Here is a 19,870-nt window from a genome sequence, read left to right on the forward strand (position 1 = left end):
AGAGCCAGGACCCGGCTCCTGACTGACAGCCCGACCAGGAGCGGAGCCGCAGCATCGGAGTGGCAATTATGAGTTTTATTCACATTATGGTGATCAATACAATATAACACATAATTACTTAAAGAAAAAACCTGAGGATGAACAATTGGTCTATAATGAGCAAAAATATTTGCTGATTCACCATTACAATCATATCATTTGAGTAGTAATATTTTAAGTACATTATTTATTGCATTAAATGCTGCAGCCTGATAAACTCTAGGTTGCATTGCTTTGAGCCAATTATGGAGCCATAAACAAAACACATTTGTTTTATTAAAAAATGGTGAGTGTTGTCTCTATTTTATTGTGACATAACATGTTATGATCAAAAGTGAATAATAATGTTTATGATTGTGCACAGAGGAGTTTGCTCTGCCATATCAAGAGATTGCAAGCTGGAATTCCTATCTTAAATATCTAACACTTGCACGGCCAAAAGAAGAATTTTAACAATGAATTCAAATGGTGTTATTCTGTTGAGCACATGGTCTCATATCCACATCGGCCTAAGTCTTATTTAATAAATAAGGAGGTTAGCAGGGAAACAGCCAACAGCTGAAACGTTATCTGCAGGGGCTACTCTGCTCTGTCACTGGAGCAGTTAGATTAATTATAACTCTAAATGGAGGAGGGGAGCTAGTTCACGTGCGCATGTGCGAATGTTTGGCGTACATAGGAGTGAGGAATGGAGTGTGTGTACATGCATGCACATATATGATTGTGTGTGTTGTGGCATGACACACCAGAAGGAGTGGAAGAGGAAGTAAGAGCTTTTAATAAACTCAAAGAAAAGTGAGGAATGGTGGGAACATGGGGGAGTGAATTTAAAGAAAAAAAGGCCTGATTTGGTCAATTAAAAGGAACAAACAGAGGAGAGGCAACTCGAATAATAATAATAATAATAATGACACAACTGGGGACTCCTTGCCACAAGCAGATAATGTTGCCATGAGGTGAGATAAAATGGAAAATAAAATAAAATCAACATCTTTGGAACTTTATGTTCATTAAAAGAGATATTTTGTGTCGTCTTTTATTCAACAATATGTTTGTCATTTAATGTTCCATGTTCTAAAAAGACGTAAGCAAATAAAAAAATATGAATGAAAAACTGCCAGTCATAATTATTGGTACAAACACTGACATGACTTATTTTTATTCTACAAATGTTAACATGGGACCTTCCAATAACTTCCAATCTCTCTATGGCAGCAACAGAAAGTGTCAGTATGAATTGAGAGTGTTTGATCAGACTTGTAAACACAGATTTAAGGAGATCGAAGATAATGATAGGCAAACATATTAAAGTCTTTATGCATCCTCTACCTATTTTATTGGGGCATATATGGTGGGCAGTAATGTAAAATTGCCTTAATTGGCCCTGCAAGTTTACCATGAATATTGTTTCTGTGCATGAAGGGGTGTGCATGTGTGTGTTGTGGGAGGGGGTTAGGGAGTGTAGGGGCTGCCGAGCAAGGTAGAGCTACTTTTATGTACTTGTTGTGAGCCATTTCGGATCCAGGGGCATGCGAAACGCCTAAAATGTAAAGGGGTTGGCAGTTGTCAGGGAGTGAGAGACAGACGGGCATGGTGGGGAGGTGTGGGGGGGGGGGGGGGGTTCAGAGGGGCCGAGGGGGAGGAGAGTCATGGGAGTCTCCAGGAAAATCTACTAGTGGAAGGGGAGGAGATAGAGTGAGGTGAAAGGGCATGTGCACGCAGCAGGTGGCAGAAAAAATGAGTTAAGTTTGTCAGAAGATAATCCTGCCAGTTGAACGAGAGACTTTGGACAAGGAGAGGAATTTTTGGTGGTATTTCCTAGAGTATTTTTTTTTTTTTTAATGTATGACTTATAATGGTAGTATTAAGCCAGTGAAATGTGGGCGAGAAGGGAGAAAAGTTGAGAGGGTGAGATAAACTGAGTTTGATTTTCTTGTAGCATGCTCAGACTCTACCTTGCTACTCAGGTAGACTTTCCTTTCAGTCAACACACTCTCTCCCTGTCTCCCTCAGGAGAGCACAGAGGCTCAGAGTGACAGACAAAGTGTAAGAATAGCACAAGCCTCGGCATTCAATCGCTGGGACCAATACACTTGCTGCACACGAGTGTCCTACCTTTTTAAGTGTGACAGCGTGCTCAACGACAGAGGCTCCTGTGATGAATGTCGAGAACAGACAGGAAGAGGATGGTTGGAGATTTTGGAGATTAGTTTTCTATCTCAGGTGTTACAGTGAAGACAGTCTGAGGATACTGGTACTGGAGATATTGTTAATGGACAGGTAAAAAAGTACTATAGGGATAGTTTTATCAAGTTTGTTTTCATTCTGGTGTCCACATTTACATTCACACTGTTGTTGTTTGAGACAAACTTGCTGAAATGTGTACTAATTATGTGATTTGATCCCATCCAGTTTCAGGACATATTCCTCTTCCTGTTTAGCCTCATCATGTCAGTGATATGCTGCACAAATCAGTAATTGCTGAGTGAGCACTGCTTTCTAATGCTGCTTTCTAAGGCTCCTGATGAGACAATTGGAACATCTAAAAAATAGAAATCCATTTGAATTCACTTGTGGTAGAAGGCCTTCTGCTTAATGGTTGACAGGAACAACAAGAGGTGAACATTTCTTTATTTTTAAAGGAAAACTAAATATACCGTTGTGCCTGTGCAGTGCATTTGCATTTAACAAAGTTGTGCGTCTCAGATTGACAGTTATTTCAGTGGGACTGAAGACTCTGCACCAGTAAACCTCTGCATGATCTTCAACAAACCATGCTGCTGTGGCACGGTTGAGCTTCACCAAATTGACTTATACTTTAGAATACTTTTTCTAGTTGCATGCATTATTTTGGGTATCTTATCTTTGGAGAAATAAGGCTTTGAATGTGAGGTTGTTGTTTTTTTTAAAGGGACAAGCCAACCACAAGTCCCTGTAGTTCCTCAAATAGCTCGGGCAGATACAGAGAAAGCGAGGGGAGCTGGCAGCACATGGAGCTGGAACTGGAGACCCTCGCTGGGCCGAGCAGCACCTGGTGGGCTGCAGCCGGAGCACAACTGCTGCCTCTGCTGGAGCCTGTTGGTCCTGTTGGGGGATGTCACTTTAAGAATGAGGAGACATTAGTTAGGGTTTACAGAGAGAGATCACACTGTCTAAAAGGGTTATGGAGAAAATAATCTAAACAATAAGGCTAAGATTACATTATTTTTACCATATACTCACCTTAGGGCTTTGGATGGAACCCATGAACCAATCTAAACTCTTAAGATATTTTTCAGCAGTATTTTACAGCATGGCTTTGCCTCTGCTGCCTGAACTGTTTGGATCTCACAAACAGCATTGCATTTAATTATTCACATTGGTTGATTTGCTTATACTTGAGTTACCCTGATCAATCCTAACCAGAGGTGGAAAACTACTCCGATCTTTATCTTAAGTAAAATAATGAATACCTCAGAGTAGAAATCCTATTTCACAGGTAAAAGATTGCATAAAAAACACAAGTACAAAGTAAAACCACTCATAATGCAGAATTGCCCATTTCATACTTGTAATATATATTAACATCATTCATTATAATTATTGAGGCTTTACATGTGTAAGTCTCCCTAATGTTGCAGCTGCTAAGGGTATGTATGGGACTATTTTATAGTCTGCAAGGTAGTTTAATACATCATAAATCATCATAAATGATGAGTTTGTCAATCATTTGTAATACTATCGCAACATACAGACAAAAAGACTAGTACCATGCTTTTTGAGAGAAATGTGGTGGATTAAAAAAGGACACTATTTGCATATGGAATAAAGTTTAGTAGAAGTACAAGGAAAATGAAAACCTTAGTCTTGAGTAAATATACTAGGTTACTTTCCACCACTGCTCTTACGTTACCACATAAGGGCAACACACACTCACATGGAAGATAAATCAATAGATTGCATTGTGTATGGTTTAGCAGGTGGAACAATGTGCAGAGTCTATTTGCATGACGAGCTCAGCGTGCTGTCAACACAACCTGACAACAGCTGAACACACATACCTCACATCGGTACCAGGACGTTTTATTTTGGTATGATGGATTGAATGAACATTGATCTCACCAACCTGAGCAGCAGCAGTGATCTGAGCCAGGCTGCAGCTCATTGGTGGAGCAGCAGCGCCACCTGCTGGACACAGTTAGCTGAGGGACAAAGGCACTGAGTGTTGAAGGAACATGTCAGTACGGTTAATGGGATATACTTAAACACTACAAGTCGTAAAATATAATGTACAACGATGGAGAAATAGTAGTGTTTAAGTATGATCCATATCTGTCTATCTATCTATGGAGATGGTTGTTATAGTGTCTCCTGTTTCCATAATAAGTGGCTAAATAAGGGAGTGATGATTTCAGTTGATTATATTACTGCTTTTTTTTAAGACAATACAAACTATTATATGGGTAAAGCCAATCCCCTAGAACATTTTTTATAGAATATAATATTCAATAAATTAAATATACATGTTAAAAGCTTTTAAAATGTGCTTTACAACAGTATTCGTGTATTCAGAATGAGTCTAAACAGATGGATTACAAACAAACACCCACATAAACAACAAAGATCTCCATTAATAAAACTATTAATACCTCAATTTATTTACCTTTACATAGAGGTATAATAATTTACAAACACAACAATAAAAAAACCTTTCATACATCATTTCGGACATATTATTTATAACTTATACAAGTTGAAAAAACAACCTTTCAGTCTTCTGTGATTGTTTAAACGACATGGATCCATCATTAATTTGTTCAAGCATCGTCAGGGTTTACTTTACGGAGTGAGTGATTTTTAACAAAGCATGATTTATTTTTGATTTCATTCGAATGTGCAGGGTATGGTGATATAACAAACACATTTCCACAAGATCCACAACACAAGTCTGGACCTGTGATGTTCTCACACAATGATAAAGGCATCATATCAAAATATAATTTAATTTAATTTAAAGAAGACTAACATGTTGGGAGTAAATCTATTGCAAGTCAAGTAAATAAGAAATACTTTACTTTGAGGCGAAATAATAAGCGTCATGGCCAAAAGAAAAAACGTGAGAACTGTCCATAGTTAACAGAGATCACATGTTGCTGCCATATACTGTAATAAATATATAAAACTCTACATGTATACATCCAGAGAGCGATCACTATCACATATTAGTAAGCATTTATATGGCCAATTGGATCGTTACCAATGATCAATGTATTCATGTATCCATTGTTTGAATATTTCACATCACTGCCTTCAAATCTTGAAAATGAAGAAACGTTCACAATGATTCAAGTTTCTAACCCTTGTCAAACAAAAGAACGGAAAATCACACAGGTTGCAGTCTCTTACAAATAAAATGTTTGAGTCATGGAATAACTGCACAGTTAAACCAAACCAGTAAACACTGTAACTGAAGGAAGTTTTGCAGATTGGATGGTTTCTGAGCAAATGTTTTCCTTTGAATGTTGAATCAGAGATGAGTTTCCTCTTGGATTTTGGAATGATTAACAATAACACACATTTAACAGGAATTTTTGTTGGCAAATAAGTGTTTTTTCTGATATTCAGGCTGATGCAAACAATCAGAGGGAAGACTCTGTAGAAAAGCAGCTTGTATTCACTGTGCCTTATCCCTTGAGATAATAATCCGATCCAAAATAACAATTTAATTTAGTTTTCATCACAGAAATGAATTCAATCGTTGGATAGTGGGGTTCGTGGTCTTCAAAACACCATTCTACAGTCACTTTAAAAACTGCGGGGAACTTTAAGCACTCGGCCAGACTCCCCCTGAGCGGTGAAGTGGGCTGTTAACATACAAATATTTACTGAGGAGAATCATTACTTCTGAGTCAAGCCCTTTAAGCCAGCTAAATATTACAGCTGGCTCCACAGCGCTGTGGCTAACGTGTACGTGGTTAGAGGGCTGTTTACATAAAATCTAATGCCGGCCAAGTGCACATCCTGTAAACACCGAGCAGCGGACAGAGTGGAGTCTAATGTTTTTATTACGTTGGTTTCTGTTTTTCTACCATTAATATATTCGACAGAGAAAGCTGACTAGGATTACTGGAGACAATAAAAAATGAAGGGATTAGGGGCTTTAGATAATGAGATAATTGTTAAGAGAAGAGACCACCTCTGATTTTAATGACATGTCTCTTGTGTGCTCACCCTTCGTCTCCAAGAACAGCAAAACCTCTACCAGAAAAGAGGCGGTTTAACAGACTTCTATGACCTTCCCAAAGTACCTGTACACATTTGATCTTGACATCTAAAGACGGTTAAGTTTAGCAGTTTCAGGGCTGTCACTGAAAAGGGATTGTTTAGCTTTTTTTAAGAGGGGTTGTTGAGGTACTTATCCAAAGTCAGTGTATGACCCACAGTAGATGGTAGACGACAGGCAACCAGTTTAAAGAACCAAACAGCGCTAGAGTGATGGGAGACACTGCTTTGGACGGAGGGCAACAGCAAAACACACAGCATCATAGCCACTCAGACAGGCCCAGCTAAAAAAAACAATATCTGTTTAAGTGTGCGTTATATATAGAATACGTCACGGCTTTACTTTTGTCAGACAGCCCCCTGTTATCTATGTTCTCTGATAGGCTACCTAGTCCTTTGAAAAATAACATGTGGGTTGGTCTACTGCTGCCTGGACCAGTAAGTGCGTTCATGTTATTGTGTGAAATACATTTAGCTGCTGCCCCTGTCAGCACTACATATCTTTGCTTCCAAGTCTGTGTCTGATTCTCCAAACTATGAGTGTGCCGCCCATAATCTACTGTAGGTAATAACCTGACAATGGATAAGTACCTATTGCAACAACACTTTAAGCGATACGAATTATCCCTTTAAAACAAAGCAAGAAAAACGTTCAATCCAAACATATTGTCAAACAAATCCTAACATATGATTAACTGAGACAAAATCCTTGATTTAGAAGTACGCCACTTAGCTGGAATTTAAGCACAATCCTTAATAATCTTTTCATGGTGAATGTGCATACATTTATAAATGTCCTTATAGTGTTCACATAGGTGCTTCATTTAGTTCGTTTACACAAAAAAATTACTACAAAAAGGCTCTGCGTGTAAGCTTCAAGTTTTAAAATCCATAATATGTAGACACATAAAAACATTTAGCAGTTGTGTAAGGATGATACTGAACTGTTTTTGGTTTGAAAATCATGAAGTGAAAACAGACTACAGTGTCCCAAAGCAGAGAGAGTGAAAGTCAGATCTGTCACATTAACATTCAGCAACTATATGCATATCCCAAACTATGGTGAAAGTGATAAATGACATTTGTGAGGAGAGTCCGTTTCATTACGTCTCCTCTCTCATTTAGACCTCGTATTTCAGTGTAGTATTATATATATTCAAAATAAAGCATCTGTATAAGCTCGCTGATCCATGTTTCAGTTCTTAGGTCTTCGCTGTGAATTACCCTGTCCGATTCCATTCCTCCTGTGGCGCTTCATAGTTTCTTCAGCAGTGAAAAGACTCTTGCAGCATTTAAGAAATCCCTTAAATGTTTCTTAGTGGTTTTCCATCTTTGTCTCTAGTGTTCATCTGAAGTCCTTTTCTTCATTTATTTTCTCCATCTCTATTAATTCCAGGCACTATCCTTTTCCTCTCTGCCCCATCGCCTCTGGGGCAGAGCCACTTATTTCCCCAGGCACTGACCTCACCTGAGGATTTCCCCTCTTCCTCGTCTCCTGCTACTCACTGTCCTCTCAGCGGAGGGCACGTTTCTGCGTCACCTGTAGAAACGCCTGCTTCTCCATCAGCTTTCTGAACAGTCCTTGCCTGTTGCCTAGCAGCTCTGTGTGCTGGCCACACTCTGCGATACGCCGCTGATCCAGAACAGCCACGGCGTTAGCGTTCTGGATGGTGGACAGACGGTGAGCGATGATCACGACCGTCCTCCCTGTTGATTGGGCGAGAGGGACAGGAACAAAATTAGTCAAGAGAGACACAAAGTGGCTTTAGTGTGCCAGTAGACAGAGGTTTCAGGGTATATGCAGGAATCCTGAAGTCAAATGTAATACCTTTTAAGACCTTTTTTAAGACCCTTTCCATACATTTTAAGACCTCATCGCCACTTCGAGTTCTAACCGGTTACATTGGCGACACACTTTACCTCACATTGACTATATACAGTATTGATTGTCCTTCCTCCTTATCTTCCAACCATTTGGACGCAAACTTGCATTTCCCCATAACGATGTTGTTTAACAACCGGCGTAAACGGACCTTCGCGCTATCAAGCAGTGAGCGTGTGATGTCCTGTTCAGATGACGTCAAACCCAACGGGATGCCATAAATAAACTACACAGAATCACACTACACACCTACGCAATGATTACATTCAGGCAAACTGTAGAATACAACCTCTTTGGACAATTTACATACTTATTGAAAACAAGCTACAAAATGTAATACCTTGGAAAATGCCGTTTAATACTTTTTAATAACCTTAATTTTCGCTAAATTGATTGATCAACTTTTAATACTTTTTAAGACCCCGCGGACACCCTGGGATTGTAACTTTATTCTGAAATGAAAACAATTGAACAGGAGAGAGATCTACCTGTCATCAGACGCTCCAATGCCTCCTGGACCAGGAACTCATTCTCAGCATCCAATGCACTAAAGAAAGACGGTCGTTTAGGGTTGTCTTCAACAAATTCAACTAAGATGTATTTGTAACTAGCAAAATAAAAAACAGTTTCTAAAGGCAGGAACATTATCATATAAAAGGTAAACTAATGCAAGAGTTATAACGATAGTGAAAGTATTGTTTGTTTATTGTCTTTCTTACCTGGTAGCCTCATCTAACAGCAGGATCTTAGGATTCTGTAAAAAGAGAACACAAATGGGAGAAAGGATTAAGGATGCACACAACAACAGGAAGTGTGTAGATCCTGATTCAACTTGACATTTTAAAAAGTGACAGCTCACTTCAAAATTAACAACACACATTTTCCCCTTACTCGTGCTGCTATTCATCAATTTAGATAGTTTTAGATCTAAAAATAGAACCACGGGTCGCTTGTGGATGATAACAGTCTGTGAGCACTGACGGTAACAATCAGGCCGGGTTAAAGGATAACGAATGTTAAGTGCATGTGACTGGTTGTATGACGGAGTAGTGTCTTTCTTCAGATGTGGTTAAACAGTAAAACAGCCATGTTGTTGTACTCACCTTGAGCAGAGCCCTGGCTATGGCTATCCTCTGCTTCTGACCACCTGAGAAACAAACACAAGTTAACCTTGTACACACATAAAGGCTGTAGATGTATAGGTGCTCTGGGTCGAATGTATGCGAAAAGCCTCGACTAAAACATGTTTTTTCTTTTTTCTAAAAATGTTTTCAAGTTGAAGAACAACAACTTTTATGACAAAAAACAAAAATTGAACTTAAAGGTAGGGTAGGTAAGAATGGATAAACCAGCTCGAGTGCGCTATAATTTGAAACTACGAAGCCGAAAAAAATCTGCCCCTTCCTTCAGACTTCCTTACAGAGCCCCTCCTCCAACACACACGAACGCGCACATGACCAATGAGGGCACGAGATAAGTTTGTGCACAGATGGAAGGCTGACAGGCAGGTAGGCCATCCAGTTATTTTAGCCGGGCCGGCTAAAATGATTGGTCGTGCTTTTTACAGTATTACGGCTTCCACAGATGACATTTTTTTATGGATTTATTGTCAAAGCATTTAATATATTCATTGCTATCGGGATGTTAAGAGCATTCCATGGAATATAACAAAAAGTGTTTCTGAAGTGAATTACCTACCCCACCTTTAACTTGGGGTTAAAAAAACTTGCTAAATACTTTTTAGACTTGGAAACATTAAATGGACCAGTCTTTCTAAAATGTAAAACAACTAAAAATATTGCAAATTAAATTACAGTTAATATAAAGCATTATTGAATTGAAATAACCCTTTGAAAAAAAGGAATAAAGAACCCTTACCATAACTGAACATGTACACATTTGCGACCGTGAATAAAAATGTGTTAATGTTTCATATTATACAATTTTCTTTCATGTTATTCAACCAAGTAAGTCTCCTAGAACAACGTCTTATTGTTCTAGGAGGCAGCCAGGTAAAGCCTCTGTAGGGAAGGTGGTATGTCCTCTTTCGTATCATTAACCCAGCTGCCTGCTTTCAACATCTTCAGTTGTATAGTTGTTGTGATCACACCTCTGTGTTGTTTCTCACCTGACAGCAGCACCCCCTTCTCCCCCACCACAGTGTTGAAGCCGTTGGGGAAAGCCTGGATGAAGTTGAAGGCGTTGGCGGCTCTTGCTGCCCCGTAGATTTCCTCTGTGGTCACAGCTTCTGGGTCCACTGCACCGTAAGCTATATTATCTCTTATAGAGTAGGAAAACAGCACGGGCTCCTGGGAGAGAAGCAGGAAGACAAACTTCACTCAATATTTGATTGACTTGAAGTTAATAGAAATGCACATTATGCTCAGATTATGCGTGAGCTGTCAGATCTGTTGTATAGGAACTGGCTAGTTAAATGCACAATAAGTGATTTTCTGCTGATAAGGGACTCTTAATCATAACAATAACAAAAGAGGAAGCTCATAAAGTCATGAAGTAGCGTGGGATCATTTACTGGGAGCGGCTTTCGCCTCTCTAAAACAATTGGTGAATAAAACAGGTTAAAAAAAAAGAATAAAGTTATTAAATTGAAAAAATCTCAGTTTCTCTCACCCTGTTGGACTACAGCTGTTTGCTTAGCTTTCTATTCTGATATTTTAAGATCTAGATAGTTTGATGACTAAAGTATTTTATTAAGTAAACACATCATTACTTAAAGGTAGGGTAGGTAAGTTTGAGAAACCGGCTCGAGATCGCTAGAATTTGAAAATACACAACCGGAGAAAATCTGCCACTTCCTTATAGAGCCCCTCCTCCAACACACACGAACGCGCACATGACCAATGAGGGCACGAGATAAGTTTGTGCACAGATGGAAGGCTGACAGGCAGGTAGGCCATCCAGTTATTTTAGCCGGGCCAGCTAAAATGATTGGTCGTGCTTTTTACAGTACTACGGCTTCCACAGATGACATTTTTTTATGGATTTTTTGTCAAAGCACTTAAGATATTCATTGCTATCGGGATGTTAAGAGCATTCCATGGAATATAACAACAAGTGTATCTCGAGCCGGTTTCTCAAACTTACCTACCCTACCTTTAAATCCCAGATCTAATAACTGTATTGCAAAAATATGACTTAAAACTGGACAAAAAGTCAACAGCAGCTTCTACCAGACAACCACAACGCTGCCATACACAAAAGGGATACAATACGAGAATTTTTTTAATTATCTACGTTTGGAAATTGTTGTAGACATTTAGGTTAATGTAAGTTCGCAGCTCTAAGAAATATATAATATTTTAGTTTAGTCATTTTTAGACTTTTTAATGAAGAAACGTTACATTTTATACCTTTAAAGTTTAGCTTATTACCTGGCTGACAGTTCCAATTTGACTCCTGAGCCAATAGGGATTCAGATCTCTGATGTCGTGACCATCGATTGTTATAGTACCTGGAGAAAATGGGTTATTTTGTAAAAGTTTAAACAGCCATATGACAGAGGTTTGTACTTTAAGTTTGTCATCAACCGATTTTTCAAGACGTCCGATTACTTATTAGACAGACCAATAATTCTCACCAGAGTTGCAGTCGTACAGCCGGAGCAGCAGGGACACCAGGGTGGATTTCCCCGAGCCGCTGGGTCCCACCACGGCCATGACGGTGCCAGCGGGGACCAGCAGGCTGAGGTCCTGGAAGATAGGGGCCTCAGTGCGGGTCGGGTAGGCAAAGGAGACCTCAGAGAACTCCAACCGCCCTTTCAGCTGGTCTGCAGAGAGCATGAGACCCTCTGAGGAGGAGCAGAGACACAAAGAGAGAACCAATATTTATCTTACTCCACTGGTTTAATACAGGCATACAATAAAAGGGGGAAATGAGGAGACCATAAATAAATTCAAACGGGAAGTAGATTATTTGATGTTAATATTTAACTAAATGTAGATATTATCATGATTTAAAGAACATCGGAAATAGACATTAGTTAGATTTATCACATTATATTGATTTTAACCTATAAACTTTTAGAATTCTTTTTTATTCTATAAACGTTTTTTTTTTTCTTGAAACTGAATTGCAAACAATCTTTCTAATTTGTTTTTTCTTTCAAAAAGGTAAAGGATGGTTATTGATGTTAAGGTCCTTTTGCTTCTTACTTCTTCCGCACAATGTTTAAACATTCTAACGCTCGTCATTCATCTACGTGTGCAATGTGGGAACAAACTAAACCAAAGCCCTCCAGTCTGTTGGGTGTGTGTGTGTGTGTGTGTGTGTGTGTGTGTGTGTGTGTGTGCGTGCGTGTGCGTGTGTGTGTGTGTGCGCTAACCATTAAGAGGAAACTCTGGTTTTCGGTCCAGCAGCTCCCACAGTCTGGATCCTGCTCCGAATCCTTTCATCAGCTCAGAGTAGAAGGAACTCAGACCTGTAGATGAAGCAGAAGAACAATGAGACACAAGCCGTCACACACACACATTTCACACTGATGTTAACATTACAGATGAGGATAAACAAGTGCTAATGCTGTATGTGTGTATTACCTGCAATACTGATGCCCACCCAGAAGGTGTACATGAGGAAGGCTGACAGCTCCCCCACAGTCATGTGCTGGCTGGCCATCAGCAGGCCTCCCTTGTAGAGCACTGACAGGATCATGATGTTCCCACTGAGCCCGGTCTGAAACACACACACACACACACACACCCTCTGGTTATTTGATTACTCCAACATCTGGCACCACCACTACTTCCTGACACAGCGCTGATTAAACTGATTACTGCCCATTAGGGAAACTGCTGTTGAACTACAATTCACTGAACCTGGAGATTATTATGTACCTGATAACATCTGAACTAGAGAGACAGGAAATGCAGGGAGAATGATATAATTCACAAAGAGCTTATTTCTTTATCAGATTGAATTGCCAGTAATTGCAACTAAACCTTGTCCAATACAAAAGCCCACAATTGGTACCTTATCATACTGTAGGTTATTGTTCTCAGTGTTTAGATGATTTAGTGATTATTACATTCATTGGACATTTTGATTTGTAGTTGAGTGCGGAGGATGACTCGCACAGCATGAGGAAAGAAGTAGGGCTGAACGATTCATCGATTTTAATGTTTTTGTTTTGTTCTTCTTGTGTGCCAGTCATCCACACCAATCAGAAGTGCTGTGCTCCACATGTACCAGCCATTGTTAACCAATCAGAAGTGGCCCATGATAGTAGGTGATAAGACAGATTAAAATACTTTTCCAAATGGCTTCCAATGGAGCTTTCCTAGATGGTTTGGTGAAACAAACCATCTGAGTCAGGTTAGTAATGCTCCATCACATGTTCTACATCTATTACAGGGTGAATCTTAAACTGAAGCTTGACTTTAAAGCAACTGACGTTTCATGTAAGTTTAGTTCTTTCACTCGTAGCTCGGGCTGTGGGGGTGCTAGAGACGGGAGCACGTTGATACGACCTTCCTAGCCGGAGATATGGCCGCATTTTACAATAAACTTCCATTGGGTCGCTTAAAAACAAATATCGCAAATCGAATCGCAATCGCAATATCTGTCAGAAAAATCGCAATTAGATTATTTCCCCAAATCGTGCAGCCCTAGAAAGAAGCTGCTCTGTAGTCAGGCGGTGCGACAGCAGACACTCTGACCGTGTACGGAGGATTGGATAATGCTTCTTTGTGGTTTAACATCTGTCATTAACATAAGGGTCAGGTACTGTGGTGTTGTGACGAAACAGGTGCAAAAAAGCAGAAGCCCCTGTGCAATATTTCACATCCTAACTGTGGATTTGGTTTGCTTCACTGACAGGAAACACACAGATGCACACACACTTACCACTCCAAAGAAGCCAGCCCGTAGTACAGCTTCCTTCCTGGCCAGCTTGAGGACCTGGTCTGTCTTCTCTGTGTATGTGTTGACCTCAGACAGCTCTTTGCCAAAAGCCCTGACTGTCCGCATGTTGCTGATACGCTCCTCTGCCAACTACACACACGGGCAAAACATTTATTACAACTGTATCTGTTAGAACTCAGATCATTTTCAGAGAATCTGCACATTTAATTAAGATGCCCCAGGCAGTGCAACATTAATCAGATGGACATCAAAGTCAAGAATAGAAAAACAGTATAGCTTCACTAACCAATAATATGAAGCCATGTTTACAGAATAGAACTTCACTGAACTTATACAAAAGGTAGATGAACTTGGTTTATTGACAAAACAAATTTGCAATCACATTTTGTCACAGCTTCCTTGTTTTTATTTACCACATCCTCAAATAATGTCTTATTTCTTAGCGCTGTAGAACATCTGACAGCAACGAACACCAAACATTTCATTATGAAACTGTTAAATACAAAGAAAGAAATAACAAATGTGCTCTGTGTTTCTGTGCACTGTACCTGTGTGGCTTGTGCGAGTGCGTCCTGTGTGCTTTTGGAGATGGAGCGAAGGTATCTGCCATAAACCACAGCAAGACCAGCCAGAGGAGGAACAATCAGCAACACGAAACTTGCGAGACTGGGAGAGACATAAAACTATAGGAGGAGAAAGAAGAAAAAACAGAAGTTAATGTAAAGAACGGGTAAGGTAAGACAGAAGTGGGAGGGAGGAGGGGAGGAGGGGAGGAGGGGAGGAGGGAAGCAGAGGAGGAAGACAGAAGGAAAAAGTTGCACCAAACTATCCTAATTAGTAATTACAGCAAATACTTTCATTCATTTCCTTGAACGTTCGTTATACCAGCAAATCATTTTACTTCCTTGTGATTGACTGTTAGTCGTGAGCTTGCATTGTGTTATATTGTTTTCTGTTCGGGAAAGTACAGATAGAAGGAAGTTAACGGACCTGTTTAACAACAAATCTCACATCACTAATAAAGAAGAGATAATAAAAGTGAGACTGGTGACAGAACGTCGTCACATGAGCGTCATTTAGATGAAAGCTCAGGAAATATTATCAGTTGAACTGCTGGTTCCGGATAACTGCGAGTGAGTTTACAGGTAAGTGACCTTTTACACAATGCTTTGTGTCTCTGGGTGTGGCCGTCAGTCAATAGACTGTATCCTTTTCTTTGAAAATAAGTAAATCTGTAAAGATGTTTCCCAACAGCTCAGAACAGAAAGGAAGACATGGAAAAAGACACCAAAGACATAACAACTATTTCTTTGTACTGAACAACATAACTCTACATTCAGACACCTTACTCTGCAGTAGAGCTGAGACTAAGGGTTATTTTGATGATGGATTAGTCTGCTGGTTGTGTTTCAATGAATGGTTAGGTCTTTAAACTGTCAGTGAATAGTGAAAAATGGCCATCACATATTCCAGAAGTCCAGATTTCAGTCAAAACCCCAAAGAAATGCATTTCTCAACTATGTCCCTGTACTAAAGAACAACTACCGTATATACCATTCGCACTAACCAGATAATTTAATTGTGCCCTCCTCAGTGCAACTAGACAGCCATGAATGACTGATACTAACAATGCTATGACACAGATTCAGTAAACAGCAGAATGTTTGCACAGAGCAGAAAGGAGAGTGCAAGAGAGGTTTCAAAAGTGCTGATTCTCTGTCTGTTACTTTAGATGAAAATAAGGAGCCACTCCCCACGCCCCTCTGAGAGATATTTGGTTAAAAAGAACACAATGGTGCTCTAGGAGGAGATTTAGGTGATAAGGTGGGGGGGGGGGGGGGTTACCTTGGTTGCTGATTGGCTAATGGTTACACAAGCCAAAACATCACTATGACATCATGAATGGCGCGTTTCCACTACAGCGCGGAGCACGGTTTAAGAGGGCTGTGACGTCAGCGGCCCGTCTTTGGTTGCGTTTCCACTTGGCCTAGTACCGGCCGGCGGGTCCTAATTCACAGTTTTTCTGGCCTCATAAAATCGCGGGTCTAGGGCCAGAGACAACGAGGCTGAGTCGGGCTGAGTATGCTAAACTAGAGAGAGCATCGCTGGCAAGGGGGCTACAACTACAACAAGATGGACATATTTGACCGTGATTTAATTGTAATGCACGTTTCAAAATGATGCCGAAGTAACAACATACTGATACCGGTTAGTAAAAACCATGAATTAATGCTTTGTCAAGTCTGCAGACAGACGGCAGGCGAAAAACCTTTTAAAATGCGTGTTTTTCTAGATGGAGATTGGCTAAGCTAACGCAGTATATGCTCCGACCGTCCACACTCACAACAACGGCCTATACAGACATAAATAAAGCAGCGACTGTATTCACCATGACACAGGCAGTCTGTGGTTTGTACTTGTTTAACTTTTGTCTAGTTTCTGAACATATATGAGGAGCTGTGAGCTCTGAGTGCTAACAGCTAACGGCTGTGTTGTTTTTCTGGGGTTCTCATTGAAGATCACGTCACGGCTCCGCCTACACTGCGTTACTATAGATACTACCCCAGTTCCTAAACTGTAATGGAAATGCGCCATAAAGTGAGCCAGTCCTAACGAGGCCCAGCCATACCGAGCGGGGCCGAGCGAGGCCGTGTAGTGGAAACGCGCCAAAAGTGGCCAAAATCTGATCGGCTCATTTTCAGACAGGTTTTTATATAAATGGATGAGGACAAAAAGTGAGAGAATCTTTTTTCCTGAAACTTTCAGAATCTCTTTCCACAGAGGGGACACATGGTTATGTATAAAAGGCATGAAGAAATGGATTTTGCATAATAGGTGATCTTTAAAACTGCTTGGGCTTCAGAGGGTCAATAGCAAGAAAGACAGTTGGTGCTTGCAACTAAAGTTTTTTAAACCCTCTAGTTACACAATATCTCAAACATTTATTTCAAAAGATCAATGTATCATAAAGGAAACATATTCATTCCTTATTAAAATCTGTCCTGCCCGCCCACAGCAGACCCCCGGAGGGTTACACTCACCATCATACTGACTCCAGCGGCGGCCTGGGCGACGGCTCTCAGCCCGTCGGACAGGTTGTCAGTGATGGAGCGGCCCACCACGGCCGTGTCAGCAGAGAGGCGGTTGATAAGCTCTCCGGTCCTATTTCTGTCAAAAAAAGCCACTTCCTGTCTGAGGATGGAGGAGAATAGGGAGGCACGGAGATTACGAACAATCTGTTGGCCTGAAAAGAGAAGACAATAGACATTAGTGAGGAAGATAAAGATAGGAGACTGTTGCAAAGAGACACCTCACTGTCACTTGATTCATTAATACTCCAGGCAGTCATTCAGTCAAAATAATAATTGTGTTGCTCACAGCTTAATAAATGTGGATAGTTGCACATATTAAATAACATTTGTGAAAAAATAACAACAGGCTCTTTTACCATGTGAAGTGGCATTTGTCATTGCCAGAACAACTATAGGAACTGGGACATGTTCATAAAAACAGATGACACAAGAACCTGACAAATTGTTTGTGATGTTTTAGACCCTATATTATACTATATAGCCCCTGAAGCAACATATACACATTTATTAGAGTCATTCATACCAAATGCAATAACTGCTAAATTTGTAAACAGCATTCACATTGAAACCATGTCCATGTTATTGTCGTCTGTACATGTCGTGTTATTTATTGTATGTGTTCTGATTCACTATGATGTGTTCAACCAACCATTGAAGCAGAAGGCATATTTCCACATTTGAGGACCATAAATATTCTTCTTCTTCTTCTTATTCCTGACATCAGCTCATTGATGCGGACATCAGTGAGTTTTCATTTAGTGCTGGCTGGATGAACCCTGTAGTGATCTTGTGAGTGAACATGTGTCTCTGTAGAGTATTTGGCTCTCTTTCTCACCTGATGTCTGCATGAGGTAGACTCTGGCAGCGTTGGCAGCCCCTCCACAGAGGAACACCCCCGTCATCATGATACATAATGATGTGAGGGAGGCGGTCATTGTCTCTGTGTCTGCTCCAGCAGTATAAATGGTGTCAATCACTTTACCCAGGAGGAATGGGGCTGACATGGTAACTCCACTGGAGACAGTCAGGAAGCCAAGAGCAGCTGAGGTGGGAACAGGAAAATACAGTATGACAGATAAATGAAATTAAAATAAATGATATATGGCAAATTTGTGTTTTTGTTTAATATTGCTGTACCTCGAGTGTCAAAAAAACAAAGTGTATATTTCTCATATGGTTATACTTTGATCTTGTACTGCTTTGGTTTTTACATTTCCTTAAAAATATGAAAACAACAACAATATTTGTATGCAAAACCAGATGGAACAAGAAGAGATAATTAGTTATTCCTGTGCGGATTAAAAACAAATCTTTCTCCTGCATGGTCATATAAAATGATGTTTAAAAAATGTAGCCTTGCACACATTCCCTCCTATATTTAGGCGAGGCACATCCAGATAACAAATACAAGAATGGAAACACTGAAGAGTTTCACTGTGTATTCACACTGGATTTAAGCTCCAAAATCTGTATTGGACTGACAACAGTGAATAGATTTTTTAGTAAAATACTAAAAGTTTAGTTTGAACCAAATGTGCAGACACTCTCCACTTATTCTTAACCATTGTTAACATTTTAAAACTGTTAACATTAAGTACAGTACTTGAGTAAATGTACTTTATGACATTCCAGCACTGCTTGTAACTGAGTATTTCAACAGTGTGGTAGTGCTAGTTTTACAGGTAAGTATAAGTGGATTCTCAGTATATACCGACCTGCCAGTTTCCATCTCTCCGGGTGAGCTAGTTTCAAAATCCTTTTCACATCCTCCAGAGGGACCGTGGTGGGGGTCTGTTCGTCCTCTGTGTCCGCCTGGGTCTTCACTTGTCCGGCTGGTGTCGGTGTGGAAGCGGCCGAAGAGCTGGCAAAGGCAACATGTGTGTGTGTGACTGTCCGTGTGTGTGGACAGAGAATGGAGAGACCTCTGAGGGGACTGCAGGGCAGGACGGACACGAAGAGCCCTGGGGAGCAGAGAGGGAAGGCCGGGTGGGCTGAGGACTTGACCCCGGTAAACTGCCTCTTCCTCCGGGGGGCGGCTGAGAGAGTTAGCCGGTGATCCAGCCACAACATCCTCGGCTGTGTTAGCTTGAATTTGGATACTCCATGAGAGCACCTTGACATGCGATTTAAAAGCCGCATCGTCCGAGTTTAACTGTTGATACAAGCTCAAACAAAATAAAGACAAGTATTTTCCTAGTTAGTGATAAATGGAGTCCAGGTGTTTGTTGTTGAGTAAGTCCACTTGTAGAAGCATGTTTAGTCCCCAAGTCGGTAGGTCAACGCACCGTATCCATAGTGATCAGTTGTAGCGCCTCTCCCCGCTACATTCTCGAGTGTTAACCGTTATTGTCCGTTTTATCTGCGCCTGACAGCCCCGGGTTATCTCTTATTATCACCGAGCAGCTAACAACACCCTGCTGTCACTCTCATATGTCGCTCAATATGTAGCTTGGCAGGCGGGCCAAGTGGAAACAGAAGCTACCAAAGAACGACTAGCACCACATCCACTCTGAGAAATGCAGCTTGTTTTCCTAGAAAGAGTCTAAATGGGTAAACACCAGAAAGGTGACCCTGGTTTGGTTTTCATGTATTCACGATTCCTCCTCCTCGACCGACGGTTGAATTCAATGGCTGACGATACAAGCAAACTTTCCCAGGCATAACCAAGCGAGCACAGATCACCAATGCCTAGTGTTTAGGGAACTTCTCTTTTTTTACT

At 40.5% G+C, this 19,870-nt stretch overlaps 1 protein-coding gene across 1 annotated transcript; it reads right to left on the bottom strand.

Moving 5' to 3' along the window:
• Positions 1–4,652: 4,652 nt before the first annotated feature.
• abcb10 (ATP-binding cassette, sub-family B (MDR/TAP), member 10) lies at positions 4,653–19,786 on the bottom strand. Its single transcript, XM_034116574.1, has 14 exons — positions 18,867–19,786; positions 17,987–18,193; positions 17,101–17,303; positions 14,608–14,742; positions 14,042–14,188; positions 12,736–12,871; positions 12,525–12,620; positions 11,781–11,990; positions 11,575–11,654; positions 10,311–10,491; positions 9,286–9,329; positions 8,902–8,936; positions 8,671–8,729; positions 4,653–8,007 (listed from the first exon to the last, which is right to left on the bottom strand). The coding sequence occupies exons 1-14, from the start codon at positions 19,288–19,290 to the stop codon at positions 7,814–7,816; spliced, it is 2,151 nt and encodes a 716-aa protein (XP_033972465.1). The 5' UTR covers positions 19,291–19,786; the 3' UTR covers positions 4,653–7,813.
• Positions 19,787–19,870: the final 84 nt, after the last annotated feature.

This window comes from Trematomus bernacchii, unplaced genomic scaffold (assembly GCF_902827165.1).
Source record: "Trematomus bernacchii unplaced genomic scaffold, fTreBer1.1, whole genome shotgun sequence".
In the NCBI taxonomy this organism is placed as follows: Eukaryota; Metazoa; Chordata; class Actinopteri; order Perciformes; family Nototheniidae; genus Trematomus; species Trematomus bernacchii.